At 58.1% G+C, this 17,505-nt stretch overlaps 1 protein-coding gene across 2 annotated transcripts in view; it reads right to left on the reverse strand.

Moving 5' to 3' along the window:
* The window catches only part of SMG6 (SMG6 nonsense mediated mRNA decay factor), a 117,561-nt gene that overhangs the window by 17,989 nt on the left and 82,067 nt on the right, over positions 1-17,505 (reverse strand). For both annotated transcript variants that reach the window (XM_074593602.1, XM_074593601.1), the window contains exon 14: positions 672-848. In XM_074593602.1, coding sequence (XP_074449703.1) covers positions 672-848 — 177 coding nt within the window. The remainder of the gene's footprint in view (positions 1-671; positions 849-17,505) is intronic.

The following is a 17,505-nucleotide window of genomic DNA, read 5'->3' on the forward strand; positions in this document are numbered from 1 at the left end:
CCCGACGCCTCTGCCCCTCTCTCCTGTTTCCCTGGCCTTTCCAACTGCAAGATTAAACAGAAGAAAAGAGTCAACCTGCAGAGCGGCTGGCAGGGCCCTTAAACACACACATGGAGCCTGGAGTGAAGCAAGGCCTACAGGAACAAGCAAGGGCAGAAAAACAAGAGTTGAATTCCTTAATCACATCAGGATGTGAGAGGCAGGGGAGGGACGGGGCGCCAATGTCAGCTCTTCCTGTACGTGTGCTGGAGGCTGGAGCTCAGGCCTCCGCCGCAACGAGCTCCACGGCTATAAACTTGATCCTGAAGCTGAACCCTGACACCCCCCTCGCCCACCTCCTCTCCCGGGGCCGTGGCGCTGCACGTTATTAAAGCTCCCCCCCCCGCCCCCCCCCGGCTTTGGGTATGAAAAAGCAGCATCTGGAACTCATAGCAGCGCCGCGAGATAGAGGGAGGCGGGCTGGACTGGCAGGAAAGGGCACGAGCGAAGTACACTCGGGGGAGACAAGGGCTGTGCACCATTCGCCCCCCCCTCCTTTACCTCCCCCCGCCCCCCCAAAACGCACACGCAGCTCCGCCGGCTATAAATAGCGGGAGCTGCAGGGCAGGCAGAGGCTGGGCCCCACAGGGGTGATTCTTCCTTCACCGAAGCGCGCTCTTCCCGCACGGTACCTGATCTTCCAGTTGTTTTCCCTCTTGGCTTCCCATTTCCTTTCCCATGGCGTCTGGGACGGGTGCCACTGACACATATTTTCCACCCTTGAATGCCAGCAAAGGCTCTTCTTGTCCACAAAGGGCTTCCAGGAAATACTTCAGAACTGTGACCCTCTTGCAGTCGGCTGCAATAACCTACGGGGTGAGGACGAGGGGGTTGGGGAGAGGGAAAGGAAAACAAAGTCAGTGCAAAGGGGAGGCGGACGGGCAACGGCCAGGGAGAAACGTTGGGGGTTAGAAGGCCCGGCGGGACGCAGGCAGCGAGGATGTGCGGGGTGCCCCTCTTCTTCTAAACAGGGATGGAAGGGGGTTGTTCGTGCCTCATAGCCCGCTGTCCCCAGGGGAATGGAGGCGGGAGAAGTCAGCACACCCAGCACCGATCCACGGCGTGGTCTGTCCCCTCCCCGCACCCCTGGGTCGTGGGGATGCCGGGGGTCAGCCAGCCCCCTGCCCTGCCCCACCAAATGGGGGCAAGTCCTGCTGAAACGTGAGAGATGAATGATGTGGCCTGTCCTTACCGTTTCGTTTTGGCTCCATCACCAGATTCCTTCCCCCCCGCCTCAAAGGGATGCAGGTGCGAGAACGGGCATTTGAGACAAGCCGAGCCCCTCCTTGTCTCCAGCCCAACCACATCCCACGGGCCCATCTCATGGACCAACTGGGGAGCCCCGTCAGGGAGGCTGGGATGGATCTGGCCAGAAGGAAACTTAATAGCTTGGCTAATTATCCAATTTATGAGGCTCTCAAATGGAGTTTCCAGAGCCCGGTGCCTCTGTGGCCGTGTCTCGCGTGGCACAGCCTTTGCCGGCGCCTCCATCATGACCGGCGTCAGCTCAGACCTCGTCCCCTCGCACCTGCAACGTTCTCCCCTGGTGCTTCCCGCTGACTGGCGTCACCCCCGGGAGCAGCAGATTTACAGGGAGAAAGTCAGTGTTACAGAGCCAAAGACCACGTTGATGCTCGAGTTCCTCCTGCCCTCCCAAACCACTCTGGTTTTGCTCTGCTCGTACAGAGCAAAGCAGCCTCGGAGACCCCCCATCCCACAAAGGTTCCTGTTGCGCTTCCCGGTCCGGCATCCTGCAGCCAGGGAGGGGGCCAGACCCCACGCCGGTGACTCAACCAGGCGCCTCGCCGCCAGGGACGGTCCCTGCACGCTCACGCCATGCCATACCAACGCCGCAACGCCCCGGCTCTGCGCAGACCGGCTCCTCACCGTGCCGTGCCGGCGGCAGAGCGTGGCCCGGATAGGGGGGAGCGGAGGGCTGGCAGCCGCCGCTGCTGCACCAGGCTGCTGCCGTGAGAGGAAACTTCTGCTCTTCCACAACGTTGCCAGTTTCCTCTCTGCGGGCTAATTTTAACCACCGTGTCGCTGTAGTGCGTGTCAAAAACCTGACCCTCCTCTGACCTCCAACCTCCCACCCCGGCTACTGCCTGAGCAAGGCACCCTCATGCACCGGTAGCCAGGGCCACCTCCTTTTGGAGCTGCCCCCCCTGGGACCCCACGTCCCCCTGTACCTGCAGTGAGAGGCGGAGGGGGAGGAGATGCCCCTTCCTCCCCTCGGAAGGCAGTCGCTGCTGCGGAGAGATGGTGTGAGCAGGGTGATCTCAAGAATGTAATATTTCAGGGAGCAAGGGACCCGTAACCACCGATTCTGCCCCTAAAAAACATGTCCTGCGGGACAGAGGTGAGCAAAGGACAAGGTGACGCAGACTCAGCAGCCCCAGGAGCAGGTCAGGCTGCTGGGGACCCCCTTTCCTGGGACAGCCCTTTGCTGCTCGGGACATCCAGCCAGGAGCAATCCCGGCAAGTGTCACTGCAGGAACATTTCCATCCTCCTGGCTCTCCTTTAGGAACGATTCTGTGCAGGGAAAAGTCAGAAGGAAAGAGAACAAGAGCAAAGCGGGAATGGCTGTCATGGGAAACATCCCTCCTGAGCGCTCCGGCTGCCCAAGGCCTTGGGGGAAGTGGTGGAAACCTCACCGCCTGCTTCATCCCCAGCTCAACGGGCAAACGCCGCGGAGACCCGGCCTGACTCACACGGGGTGACTTAAGCCCGGGGATTTTCCAGTCCCGGTATCTGCAGTTTCCTTGTGCCCAGGCTGCCGGGCGAGGGAAACACCATGTGCCCATGGCAGCTCTGGGGGTCGAGCCCCGCCACCAGCAGCCACGTGCCGTGGGATGCCAGGATGCGGCGAAGGGGACGCAGGAACTGCCTAGCTAGGTGGGGAAGAGACGGGCACCCCATCCTGACACCATTCCCGAGGGATTTCTCAAGCCACCTCTCGAAATAAAAGCCATCGCATCTAGTTTACAACCCATGAGGTTTTCTTTTTGTATATGCATGAAGGGCTGGGCGCTGACACAGCTGCAGCGCAGCCATCTCTGCACAGCAAAGGCTTCAATCTCACTGTCAGAGCCTCCTGGATTGGGAATGATCAGGCGTATTGCAGAAGAGGGTCCTTTCACCCATGGCCGGGGCTGGGGACAAGGGCAGGTGGGTTCACTCCTTCCTCCCCTGCAGAATGTAGGAAACACCAGATTTCCTGCCAAGCCAGCACAGCCCGAAGCTTAAATTCATCTCATCTGCCGGGGAGAAAAGAGCCCAACTGAAGGCCCATGACATAATGCCACAGCAACTCGTCTCATGAACACATTTTTCCAGCCCACATGAATGAAAAACAGGGAAGGAGCAAATGCTCTGCGCATCCCCGTCACGTGCAGCCCGGCTCGAGGAGGACGCGGCAGAGCCCCAGGCTGCCGGCAGCCAGGCTGGCCCTGCCGCGGGGCAGCCCAGCCTCCGAGATGCTGGGAAAGAAGTGACCTGTGACTGGCACCCAGGTCTCTCTCGAACCTTGCGTGCCGCAGAGCAACCCGCTTTTGTCAGAAACTTCCTGTTTCGGAGTGGAAACGCGAGTGCCCGCAGCAGCGCCGGGATACCCGGGGCGGTGGGGACGGCCATGAAGATGCTCGCCGGCTCACGTGGCGGTTCCTCGCCGCTGGACCGGAGCACGGTGAGGACACCGGGAGCCGTGCCCACCCTTCCCGAAGGAACTGGTCAAGTACAAAATGACAGCGTTGTCGATGTATTTGGCGATGCGGCAGCAGACACCCCGGCCCCGTCGGGGAATACAGCCACCCCGCGCGCCCTCCCCCCGCCGAGCGTGCAGTGAGACAGCAGGAACCGAAAGCCTGGCTTCAAGTCATCGCTGGGTATTAAAATAGGCCTGACACGCACGCAGCCGCTCTCAAAGGAAAACTGAAACTGAGAATTGCTGAAGTGGTCTGGTGCCCCCGTCCATGACCTGGGCTCAGTTCCCCAGAGGCGCGAGCGACCGAGGCATCGCCGAGCCCCTCGCCACCGCGGTGCCTCTGGGGGACACGTGGCTGGGGACCAGGCGTGGGGCAGAGGTGGCTTCGGCTGCAGCGGCCCCGATCGCCAGCCTGATTTCATCAGGCCCAGAGACGACAGATTAGACGATTTCTAATCTCCTGCGACATCAAGACAGGCTAACCACCAGCTCCCAGCACCAGCCACCCACCGGCGGGCACGCTGACGAGGCTCATTAGCGCTTCGACTGATAATTCACGGGTCATACATTATCATACTAATCATTGAGTAAGACCCAGCAGGACACACATTAACACGCACTAACCGCCTGTAGAGACCCACCGGGCTGCGCATTAACCGTACCAGCTGTTGTATTTTCAAAGCCACTTTGCAGCGCCAGTGCCACCGGCGCCCTGCGTGTGTCACCTCCTGCCAGCGGCGAGCAGGCTCCCCAGGTCTAACGAGGGGTAACGAGGGGTCCCCAGATCTAACGAAGCTGATCCCCTCTATGGCCTCAGCTGTATTTTTCAGATAAAACAGGCTGAAGGGAAGGGCTTCCCCGAGGGCCGTGTGCTGCTCTCTACCACGAGGAGGGCAGAAGATTCCCACGCAAGGTGGCTGGCACCTGGCCCCAAGGACACGTAGCCCCGATGCCAGCACGTGTCCTCCGGGAGATTTAAGGCGATGGAAGGGACTCGCTCCGAGATCTGCGAGCGCTGTGCCCGGAGGGGACACGTGCACCTGGTGCTGGCGGGGTGACACCACCAGAAACCAGCCACGCTCTCGCTTTGGGTCAGAGTCGCGCCTGGAGCCGGCGGGGGGCAGCCCCTCTGCCCCCCAGGCCAGCCCCGCTGCTCCGCACACGGCTCTCCCGCAGCTAAGCGAACGGCTGTCACACCCACCGCCGCCTTCAATCAACTTTTACAACTTGTTAATTTTACGCAGCGTCCTAAAGAGCAAATAACTGGGAGGCAGGAATGCAGACTCCTTCAGCTAGTCCAAAAAGCCTCCGGCAGCCAAGCCAGCTGGCCAGGGGAGCCCCGCTCGGCCGCGGGGACCTGCCACATCCCGGGGAGGGGGGGAACTGGTCTGGAGAGGGCTGCCCCACGCAGCCCCCTCCGGCAACTTCTCTCTCAGCAAAACCTTAGACTCCGCAAGCAAACGGGAGGCAGCGGCTTTGGAGAAGAGTTTGCTTGGAGGACGGGGCTGCCATCGCCGGCTCCGCATTCCTGTGTGCGAGGGGGAGACACATCCTGACAGCTGGATTCTGAAGGGGAAAAGGACATGAGAAGTTTGAGTCATAGCACGGAGAGATCCCATCCCAGATTCGGAGATGGGAACGGGATAGGACTGAGACTCAGAGCCAAGCTCCAGCACGATCCAGCGTGGGGAATAACGCTGTTTTTGCCACATTCGGTTTAAACATGGCTTAGCTGAAGTAGCCGAACGATGCCGAAAAACCAAGCGAGCCCCAAACAATCTAAACCACGCAGCGTCTACACGGCCCAGCTGAAACATTTGCGCTGACCCTGCTCAAACATGCAGGCAGGCCATGGCTAAATGCCTCCCGGTGCCCTGTGCCGCCTCCTCCCGTCCCCGGGGAGCCAGCTCGGAGGAGGAGCTCCGAGGAAAGCACCGGCTTTGGTCTCATCCCTTCTGGGTTTTCATCTCACAGGCTCACAGAAAAGCTGGGCTGGGTTTAACCCCGGACTTACCATCACAACCCAACTTCTCCGGGCTCCTTCCCAGGCCAGGATGCGGCCCCAGGAGCCCCTCGCTCTTGCCACAGCCCCAAATAGAGTGTTTGGCCACCTGGGTATGGAGGACCAAAGCGTCCGTCACGGCTGGGCAGCAGCGCTCGCAGCTGGATCGCAGCCCCGGTTTCTGCAGCTGAGGGCTGACTTCAGCCACAGCTTCTCTCAGAGAAACTTCTGATTTCGACTGATCCCACAAGCAGGCTCGGTGGACGCGGCTCCCACACGCCTGCGCCTCTGTGCGTGACCCGAGAGAGCCGCTGTGGCTGCAACGGGGTCCAAACCACGACACCACTGGCTCCGACACACCTCGCTGCTGCTCTGGCTCTGCAGGAGCCGGTGCCGGTGCCGGCAGGGCCTGGCACAAAGCAGAGAGCACACGTGGGAAAGGATCCACCGCATCCGTATCGGATGCTCCATCACAGCGGAGAGGTGCAGAAAATGCCCAGGGAAGACAGAGGAGCTCACAAGAACCACCCTGGTCGCTCTTCCCCACGGCTACTGCTGGAGAACCACTTTCTCAGCAAAGCAGAGGCTCCCTAAAGCGAAAGCGTAGGCCACGTCTTAGCCAACGCTCCCTCCCAACACCCTGAGCCTTGCAGAGGCACGGCTCCAGCCTCTGCACTGGGGCACACGGTCTCAGGCGAGTCATCGGAGCAGATGTGCTCTTGGCGAGGCCAACGCCTCCGTCTTTCCAGCCCCGGCCACGTAGCTCAGCCACGGCTGGCCTTTAGAACTGGAAAGGAGCATGGATAGGGGGCCAACTGCCCACCATCACGAGGGTTTGCCGGGCTCAGCCCAGCCTTGCGCGTCCCACGCAGTAACGCAGAGAAGACGCACGGGTGCTATAAAGGTGCGAAGCGATAGATCCGAGCTGAGTCATCCTATTTTTGGTGTCAGACATGAGAAGAAGCCTCGAGTGGCCTGCACGGATTCCTACCATGAAGGTCCTCAAACCGCACTCAAAGCAGTGGTACCCGTCACCGCTGGCAGCTGTAGGACGTGAGGGTGGCACCCAGCGACGCGGGGGAAGCTGTGAGCAATGCTGGGGCTTGGAGCCTGCTCTCAGCAAGCCCTCCCCAGAGGAGGGGATCCCCGCACCAGCACACCGAGGGAGCAGCCCTCCCCAGAGCTGTGTCTGCCAGGGGCCAGTTCTCTCTCCCTGACTGGCACCTAGTGGCTGTGGGGCAGGAATACAGACTGAATTTTTACTGGTCTAGGCCAGAAGAGACTTAAAACTCCGTATGGCAACCCCACGCTGCCACAGGTCCCAGCCTACGTCCCTCAAACCCTCTTGTGCACAGCCTGGCACTGGCCTACAAAACATCTCACAGCTTCTCCAGACCCTCAACGCAGTCAACTCCTCTCAGCTCTTCTCTTCCTTGGTGACAGCTTACCACAGGGAAAGCTGTTTGTCCACCCCAAGATACATCTGAGGGTGCTGCAGGAACCTTTTGTGACTTATGTGGAAGAGTCAGCACCAAAGTCACCTGAAGCAGATGGTCTGGATGGAAAGTCATCCTCCAGACCCCTCTTGAGCTCCTGCGCCCAGGACAAATCCAGAGGTGTGGCTGGAACAGCCAGCTGAGGACCAACTGCTCCTCTGAAGCGTGAGGAGCTACACAGCCCAGAGAGGAAAGTTTCTGATGGTTTCCAAACCAAGCTTTTGGCTTTCGTTGATGCTTGGCAAGACTTGCCCTGATGTTAAAAGCGCTGAAGAACCTTTTTGTCAGTTCGTCTCTCCAGTGAGCAGCAGCATTTGCAGTTGGGAGTAGGTGGCTCCAGGCTGCATCCACAACCTCGTAGGCAGGAGGCGGGTGGGCGGCTTATTTAATTTTACCCCCACCAGCCCATTCCTACTGGTCAGCAGTAAAATGAGTGAAAAGCCTGACTTTAGTCTGGGTGAGAAGTCCCAGAGAAGACAATGGGGTTCAGGAGGTCTCCACAGAGCGATGGAGATGTTTCATCTGGTTTGTGAGCGTGGCTCCTGCCTGGTTCTCATTGTGTCCTCAGGCAACGCTGCCAACAGCTCAGCAAGAGCCATGGGCTTCCCCACATTGCAAAACGTTGCCTCCGCTAAGATGCCGCAGGAATTTCCATCCGAGAAAGCATTTCCCTCCAGTCCCTGCGGCCACGTGCCCCGGGCACTGGGCAAACCCACCCCCGCAGCTGTGAAATACCTGGAGAGTTTCTGCTCTCCGAGGTGAAGCCGTGAGCACAGCACCACTTGTTTGTCGGGAGAACAAGGAGCTAAAAAATCACGGCTTTGAAAGAGGCAGAGGACTCTGGGAGAGACAGCAAATCACAGCCAGGGACTCCCTGTTATAGCCATCTCGATGCCCCACTCTCCCACCCCAGCTCCCAGCACATCCCCACATTTCCCAGGGGGGAAAAAAAGAGCAAAATTCAAGCCACAGAGTAAAGCCAAGACACGCCTGAGGGAGCCCGCTCTGCTCCTCCCTTGCAGATCCTACAGGAACACTAACTAGGGACCCTGAAAGCCTGCCCCAAACCCGCGGTCCCAGGCTGGGGAAGGAGGAAGGCAAGATCCGTATCCTCAGCGAAGCCAACATGGCACCACCGTCAGCTTTCGCAGGGCACGGGCTCTTCTCCCTGCTGCAGGAGCCTCCGGTCTTTTCCTTTTCAGGGACTGGGGGAATTTATTTCCTCTGCCATTTCGGAGGATGCCTGCCTTGCCAGAGATTGTTTTGCAGAGTTAAGGAAGATAAGAAAGTGGTTAGCAGGCTCTTTGGTGGAGGAAGGGAGGATTGCTTAGTAAGGGAAAGGGGACCGCTCCGCTCCCGGCAGACACACGCTGCCCTTCCTCTGAGGCCACCGCTCCGGGGATGCCGGTGTTGGGGACGAGGCCTGTCCATCCCCGCACCTCTCCAGCCCTGGCATTTTTCGGGAACATCTGCTCGTGGGGCCGCGCCGTGCTGGTGACCGGAGAAGCTGTTCCCGTGCCAGGGTTGGGATCTGTCTCTCCTGGAATTTGGGAAATGCGGCCGATGAACGTTCAATCCAACATCTCGACTGCGAATCTCAGTGTGCTCTTGCAACAGGCAGAGCTCTTTTTTTGCAGGGTACGTGGAAAATAAAAAAAGGCAGGAGCCAAGCACAGGCTGCCCACGCCGTGGGGAAAACGCTGCTGTTATCCGGCAACCTCCCCATTTCAGAAAGTGCCTCCCGAGCGGCGGCAGGAGGAAGCTGGCCTCGCCAGGAATTTAGGAATCCCTAAAGACGCACAATTCCTGCCGAGGGTGTCCGTCCCCAGCACACCGATGCTACGGGGAGGTTCAAGAAGAGTGCATCAAGAAGAGTGTGCATCAAGAAGAGTGTGGCCAGCAGGTGAATGGAGGTCATCCTCCCCCTCTGCCCTGCCCTGGTGAGGCCGCATCTGGAGCGCTGTGTCCAGTTCTGGGCTCCCCGGTTGAAGAAGGCCAGGGAACTGCTGGAGAGGGGACAGCAGAGGGCTACCGAGATGCTGAGGGGACTGGAACACCTCTCTGATGGAGAAAGGCTGAGGGGTTTGGGTCTCTTCAGTCTGGAAAAAAGACGGCTGAGGGGGTATCTTATCAACGCTTATAAATACTGAAAGGGGGGGTGTCAGGAGGATGGGGCCAGGCTCTTTTCAGTGGTGCCCGGGGACAGGACAAGGGGTAACGGGCACAAACTTGACCATAGGAAGTTCCATCTCAACATGAGGAGGAACTTCTTTACCCTGAGGGTGGCAGAGCCCTGGCACAGGCTGCCCAGAGAGGTGGGGGAGTCTCTGTCCCTGGAGACATCCCAAACCCGCCTGGACGCGTTCCTGTGGCACCTGCTCTGGGTGACCCTGCTCTGGCAGGGGGTTGGACTGGGTGATCTCCAGAGGGCCCTTCCAACCCTATGATTCTATGATTCAGCTCAGCCCCTCTGGACCCTACACCCACCCTTCGCCCCGGTGCTCTCCCAGCAGATGAAGGCATCGTGCACCCAAGCCGGGCAGAGCAGGCGCTTTGCCCTCACCGACTCCAGGAGCTCTTTCGCAAGGACTTCACCATGGAGACAACCGCCCCGTGATCTGACCCACAGAGCAACTCGATGATTCCTGTCCCACGGGACAAGACACCAGCGTCTTCGGTAGCAGAGGGCTGAGAGGGTGGGAAGTTGGGTGGTGGAAGGAAAAGAGTCACAACACAGGAACGGGCGAGCGGGGATATGGATCTCCCGTGCAAAAATAGCAAAAAATGGTTCAAACCAGAGCTCACCCTTCCAGCATCCACCTGCCCTGCCCGCGCCGTCCACCAGCCACCCTTCCAGCGTGACCTCTGCTACAGGCAGCGAGGAAACCACCGCGTCAGCTGGTAACACCCGTGGCATGGTGGACTTCCACCCCCGGCGGTGTTAACGGGCCGCTGCGTCCCCCACAAACCTGAATTCTGACCTCGGCAGCGTGATGGAAAGGAGAGGTAAGAGCTGGAATACTCTGCCTGGTCCTGGCAGAGCCGGTCGGGAAGCCATTTCTGTGAGTTTACACAGCTTATACGTTCTCCATGCAGTTCCTGGACGCGTTCCATCACAGATGAGAGTTTTATGTCGAATTTTAAGTTTGACCACAAATATTTAAACTTCCTTGGACCACAAATGCTGTATCTTCTTTGCGGTTTAGTTGGCACCAAATGAGTATTTACAGATCCCTATATGTCTGTCTGTCATTTAAATATCTCGCCGAGGTGCCAGAGGCTTCAAAAGCCGAGGGGGCTCCTCGGGCAGACCCCGCGATTCCCCCTCTCTGCCCTTCGTTACTCGGCGCGGGCAAGGGAGAGGGGCAGATGGTGGCCAAGCCCTCGTAGAGGGCACAGCCGCCGCTGGGCTGAGCGTTTCGTCCTTGCACCCTATTAAGCTTGCTTTTCGGAGAATGTCATCTGAGATCCCACTCTTAACTCCCCCAGCTCCTTGCCCTGGTGGATATTTGAACTAGGATGAAAGTCTGCGGAATTTTCTCCTCTTCTTTTAGGAAACTCGGGATTTCTGAGTCTCCGGCAGACTGTTTTAATGAGAACCGCTAAAACTGCCCTCGAGCAGCACGGCTCCCACCTGGCTGCTGCTCACAACCTCCCCACGGGTGTTTTCGCTTCCTCAAACACAAGCAATTCTCAGAGGGTGACAATCCAGAGCTGCTGAACTGGGATCCCGCTCTAGGGAAAGTGGTTAGGGTGGTTTGTCTCGGTGGCAGAACGGTACCGAATTCAGGGAAGGCCGTTCAGCCAGGAAAAGGCAATCAAATAAACACCGAAAAAGGTCCCTCCTAAGCACCCCACGGGCAGGGAATTCGGCGTTGCCATTGCCGGGAGCTGGATGGGGAGCAGAGAGCCGAGGGTCCCTGTGCTGACACCCAGCCAGGTGGGTGACTTACGGGCAGCGGCAGCCCGAAACCTGAGTTAACGCCCGCGCGCCGGCTCGAGTCGGGTTGTGTGTGTTTCATTTCCTTCAGGTTTTTTAGTCTAGGACACGAATTGGACCCTTGCCCCGCCGATTTTAGGGGAACTTTGTAACACGTAGCGGTGCGGTAGATACTGCTTTTACCACCCCAGGGACCCAAGCCAGCGGCTGGTCGCGACGGCACTCAGGGAACTCTCCCGCAGGTCTCACCATCCCTTGGGAACCACAGAGCAATTGCGTGCCCCGGGGCGAGGTGGAGGGGGGGAGAGGGGGACGGGGGGGCAAAAGCTGCAGCGAGGGCTGCCCACATCAGAGGAAAGAGCTACCTGAGTCAGAGCAATGCGATGAGAAACCTCCGCTCCGCAAACCAGAAGCCAGACTGAGCAACGTCAGCGCCAAGCTGCCCCGCTGCCGCTCCGCACGCCGCCCCGGCCGCTGCTGGGGAGCTCGGGGGCACTCTGGCTCCCCTCAACTTTGGAAGTTGAAAGAGAAACAGCTTTGCTTTGAACTAACAGGCAGGCAAAGCCCACGTGAAAGGGCAGCTTAGCGGGGCCGGGACTGCTGCGTGCAGGGAGGAGTTATTCCAACCGTTGGCTCCTCCGTCGGGGCCGCCGCTAAATTCCCTTGAAAACAGAGGGTGGGGATACAGAAGGCAATGTAATAACACCAGAAAAATGCCACCACAGCTCTGTCGGCTACGACACCACAGCCTCAGAGGTATTAGCAACACTGGCATTTCCACCCACCGCAGGAACCACACTGGCAGCGCGCTCCCGGCAGCTCGGGGCAGGGCGGGAAGCGGCTCACACCACTTCCAGCAGCCACTTCAGGGAGGGACAAACGCTGTTATTTTGCTTTACAGCGAAATGCTGCCACTTAGGGGACTCCCGATGACGTTCTTGTGCCTGAGAGCCCATGTCCTCTTCGAGGAGGGGCTGCTCCGAGCGAGACACGCTCCCTTACCAAAGAGGTGACTTTATGCACTGGATGTGAGCTCCAGCCCGCGCGGATCCTGCTCTGCCTCCACAGCAGCAGCGAGCACAGCTCTGCTACTTATACCCAATACTCAGCTCTTTTGGCAGATGATTAATGGCCCGAGTCTTGCAGCCTCTCGCTTCCAGCCGGGCCCAGAGCTGCAAACACACCTAGGGAAGGGAAGAGAAGGGAAGGGAAGGAGGAATTGGAACGGCGACCCGTCAGGGAGAGGAAAACTATTCGCTGTGTCTTTGTTTTCTGCAGAGCTCCTCCTCCCGGGAGCGGGATGCTGAGCGCAGAGCAGGGCCCCTGCCCCGAAACGGAGGAGCTGAACCAGAACAATAGGGTGGGGACTCTGGATGGGCCCCGACAAGTGGGGTGGGCCGGAGCGGGGGCACCGATCCATCCTTTTGACTTCATTCACACTTACAGCTGCATTAGAGACATTTCCTGAAAGCACAGTAGGAAGAGAGGGGTATTCGCTCACTCCACCCTCCATCTAACACTGTCCTCGCGATCCAGCCGCGCACCGAGAGCCAATTTTGGCCTCTGGCAGAGCTGCCGGCCAGACATTACAAGCGCTGGTGTGAGCAGCGCAGGTCCCCACCCGATGAGCAGCGCGCAGACTTGGAGCAGAGAGAAGGGGTGCCGCAGCCAGCAAAAAAAAAAAAAAAAAAAAAAGAAAAAAGAAAAAAGAAAAAAAAAAATCAATGTAGGGAAATGCAAGAGGGTTGGAACGCGTCCAAGGTGGCCCTGAAGTTGACGAGGAGGTGTCAAGAGTGGGACCTGAGCGTTCGGCTTCGGCACAAGGCGCAGCCACCGGCCGATGCCACACGAATCGAGGCAGAACTCCTCCCAAAAGAAAACACAAAAGAAACGAGGGGAGCCACAGGACAGCTGCGCTGCACGGGGACCTGGAGGCAGGATCCGTGCCACAAGGCTCCCACCCTGGGGGGACCATACCGCCGGGTCTACGGCGCGTCATCGTCATCTCCTGGCAATGCCATGACCCGCAACGTGGAGCAGAGGAGCGAAAACAGCGCGGCAAGCCCTGCGCCTGACTCACCGCAGCCCGGAGCCCGCGCGTCCCCGGCGCGTCGTGGCGATCCTGCATGTGGAGCCTGAAAAACAACTTTTTTTTCTTTTCTCTTTTTTTTTTTTTTTGCTAAAAAACAAAAAAAAAAACAGCCGCCCTCCTCCAAATGTGGAGTTACTCAGCCTGACTCACACCAAGGCTCTCCTGGCTCTGCCGGCAGAGCCTGCAGGTACCCGGGGCGGGCTGCGCCGGTGATACCCACTGCGCCGCGCACCTGGAGCTGCGGCACATTCCCCGAGAGCCTGCGACACGAGCTTGCTGCAGCCAACTTCATTATGTTCAGCTTCAAACTTCAACCATTTTTGGTGAATCCCCGAATAAATAAATAAATAAATAAATAAATACATGGAGACTATAATTATTATTTTTTTTTAAATGGGAAAAGTATTTCTTTCATTCTCCCATAACACAAATCCAGCAAACATGAAAAACATGAACGCAAACCAAAGCTCAGACATCACATCTGGGGAGAGACCAAGCATGGAAAATTTTAATCCAAAGGTTAATGTTTGGGAAGCTCCCAAGTGTGTGAAAAGAGGGGTTAGATGGGTGCTGCTCCGCGGCTCGAACAGTTGTTGCCGCCAAGTGGCGGCTTTCAAACGGTGCCTGCCTGCCCCAGCCCAGGCACGCGGGGTCAGAAGCTAAAATAGAAAACAACTGAAATCATTGCGAGCAAACAAACAGTCACATCAGATGCTGGAAAAGCCAAGGGAGGAAGGAGCCAGCAGCACGAAACGCAGCTCCAGCCCTGTGACTGGAAACAGCCTCATGACTCGCCCTGGGTGAATCGCACCAAACCGCATGGCAGTGGTGGCCCTCGCCACCCTCTCCGGCTCCCTCGAGCTCTTCCGCTCCTCCTCCGCAGCTTCAAGATCACTTGACAGCCCTGTGCCACTCCTGTCCCAACTGTCGCCCCCAGCTCCTTTGCTCGCTCCTCTGCAGGATCGCGCTCCAGTGGTTATCACACCTTGGGGTTTTTTCCCCGCTCCGCAGCCTGACTTTTCATCCTCCTCACCCACAACAACCATCTCCTGCCCAAGCACGGCGCACCCCGCTCTTCACCTTCACCCCAGCCGATACATCTCCCCGTACCCTGCCCAGAGCAGCGCATCCCTGCTCCTCCTGCTCGCTCCTGCCCTGCACCCTGAGCTGCTGGGCATCCATAGCCCCGCTCCCGCTGCAACTCTGCCCTCTGAGCTCGCCGTGCCCCCCTTTTCCCCACATCCTGCCTCCGAAACGCCTTTGTCTTCATCTTCTGCATTAGATGATGCCCTTTCCAGACCGCTCCTTCCAGATGCTAGAGATCTCTCCCCCGCCAGCTACAACAGAATAGCATCCTAATTGCCTTTGCTAGGGATGGGGCCACGCTTGTAAAATTGCCACGTCTGCTCGCAGGGCTGTATCAGCAACAACAATAGCTTAAAAGCTACAGGAGTTATAGCATCGAGTCCTCCCACACTTAACTAAACACAAAGAGAAGGGACCATATGTCTGCAGAGGCAGCCACGTCAGGTGGGTCGGGAGCCCGGCTCCCCGGGGGTGGGAAGGGAAGGCACGGCACCAGCAGGCGTGAGAGCATCCGGCAGAGCAGCAACGGCTTATTTACAGCATCCAGAGGGACGCCGGACGGGATGCTTCCTGGGATCAGCCAGGGGCAGAGCTGCTCCCTAAGGTAGCGGAGATGGGCTTCAAAGAGCTGCAGCATCCCTGCCCACGGGCTGGGCTCTTCTCCCAAGCGCATGTTTGCCAGGGGAAAAGTTGGGCTGGTTCTCCCCCGGCAAAGCCAGCAGCGTCCCCTGGCTGCCCGCTGCGCCCTGCCTGGCCCCGGAGCAGCCCCAGCTCCCAGCCCTGCTGCGTCTGCCCGTCCAAGGGTGCTCAGGAGGAGCAGAAAGCTGGAGTCTCTCCCAGACACAAGGAAACGAAGCAAGCTCCATGCTGGGCTGAGATGGACCACTTTGCATCAGTGGAGAGGTCCGCTCACGCCAGTGTACCTGGGTCCCTATGGCTGGCCAGCCACCGTCACCTCCTGCCGGTATCCAGAGTGCCACTCAGCAAGTCCAGTAGCTCCTTCCCTGACAAGTGCTTCCTGGAGCCACGGGAAGGTTTGATTTTCAGTACATTGCTGAGGGACGCAACAGAAAACGACCTGTGTCCTGCTCCAGAGGGAGGAGGAGAGTGACATACAATCACAGAATGGTTTGGGTTGGAAGGGACCTTAAAGACCACCCAGTGCCACCCCCTGCCCTGGGCAGGGACACTTCCCACCAGCCCAGGTTGCTCCAAGCCCCGTCCAACCTGGCCTTGAACCCCTCCAGGGATGGGGCAGCCACAGCTTCTCTGGGCAACCTGGGCCAGGGGCTCAGCACCCTCACAGCAAAGAATCTCTCCCTAATATCTCATCTAAATCTCCCCTCTTTCAGTTTAAAACCGTTACCCCTCATCCTATTGCTCCACTCCCTCATAAAGAGTCCCTCCCCACCTTCCCTGTAGGCCCCATCTCCCAGACAGCTGGGATGTCATACATGGCTTCCCCCCCCCGGGGTGGTGGCGCTGACCAGAGAAGCACAACAAGGCGGAGAGTTCGGATGGATGATGGGGTTCAGCTCCAAAGACGCTAACTTTGAACTGGCACAAAGCAGCGCAAGATGTCAGACACAACCAGGCTGCTGGGGGACACGCAGACGCTGGCCAGAGAAGGGCAGAGAGGGAACTGTCAGTTGTTAGCAGAGAATCTCTGCAAAAAGATGAGAAAAACATATAATAGTGCACAAAACCCTAAAGGGTCCTTTAACAAACCACTGGATAACCCAGCTCCAGAGCAGCGTTGTGTGTATTGTGCCCTGCTTGGCTGAGACAGGACCCCAAAATCCAGGCACCTCTCGCGTAGCTCCTGGCCACGCTCCTCTCTCTGCAAGAAGAAACCTAAATCTGCTCACGACTGACGGCAGCAGCCCAGAGATAAGGAGGAAGAGAAGTGAGGTGGAGAGAAACACTAGGAATCTCCGCAGACACTGAATATTTCTCTAAGCTCGGCCTAGAAAATGGGCTCTGGGAAGAAAACATGCGAAGCATCTCAGTCCGGGCTGGGGAGGGGGCTGCGGGGGAAGGTTCAATGGGAAGGAAGATGAGGAGGAGATGAAGGGAAGCCGTGGCAGCTCTCACCTGCAAAGGCAGGGGAAGAGCGGGGTGAAAAAAACGAGCAGATCTGGCTGGCAAAGAGAGGGCTCGGACCTGGGCTCCCTCGGGGTTCGTGCTCGGGGAAGCGTGTGGTAGCACGCTCAGAGGAGTCCCGACAAAGGACAGGCAGGCGCGCTCCAGCTGCCCGTGGACCATAGCTCCTGCTCCGCGCTCTTCAGCCCTCCAGCGAAGGGGGGAAAATGTAATCAGAGCAATTTCTATTAGCAAGAATATAAAGACTTGGAACCTCTGGGCTGTCTCTTGACAACTAATTAATTACCAGGTAGCATCCCCTTGAAGCTGCCAACACAGCACACACAAGTTCCAGCATGATTTAGGGAGAGAGATGAACTTTACAATAAACTCTAGAATTTTACTTCATCTCCCGCCACCATCTGAGATCCTGGGGGAACAGGAAGGGGTGGCAAGAGGCAAACTCTGAAGCCATCTGGGATCATCATTAACTCATTCACTTGTGGCCTCTGAAACAAAATGCCGACTGCGCTGTGAGCAGCAGCTTCGAGCCAGATGAGAGCTCCTCGTGCTCTCCGTTTCTTCAACGCTCTTCTGCCAGCTCTGCGACAGCGTGCCCACCCCCTTGCAGCCCCCTCGCCTGTCCCCCAAGGCTCCCGGCTTTGGCTGGCAGGGCAGCCGGTCTCTGAAACTATTAAGAGCAGAAAATGTGTTTCAAATGGTTTTAGGCGATATGCTCTTCACTAACGGCAACAAAAAGGAGCAAGTGAAGTACATCAAGAAAACAGAGAAAGGAAAAAGAAAAGGACGAGGAGACGCCGACAGAGTGACTCCTGCTGAGATAACTTTTATGGGAAAACACGAAAAAGCCCACAGTGGCAGAAGGTGCCGTGTCTCAACCCCAGGGGATGAACGGCCCGGGCTTGGTGAATCCCCAGGGGATGAATGGCACAGTGCCATGCCCGGCTGGTCCCTCGCCTCCGACCACATCCCACTTCTCACTGTCCTCAGCAGAACATCCCTTTCCAGTTAATTAGTTGCTAACTATTACCGGACTGGCACAT

The sequence above is a fragment of the Larus michahellis genome, chromosome 7 (assembly GCF_964199755.1).
Source record: "Larus michahellis chromosome 7, bLarMic1.1, whole genome shotgun sequence".
Classification (NCBI taxonomy): domain Eukaryota; kingdom Metazoa; phylum Chordata; class Aves; order Charadriiformes; family Laridae; genus Larus; species Larus michahellis.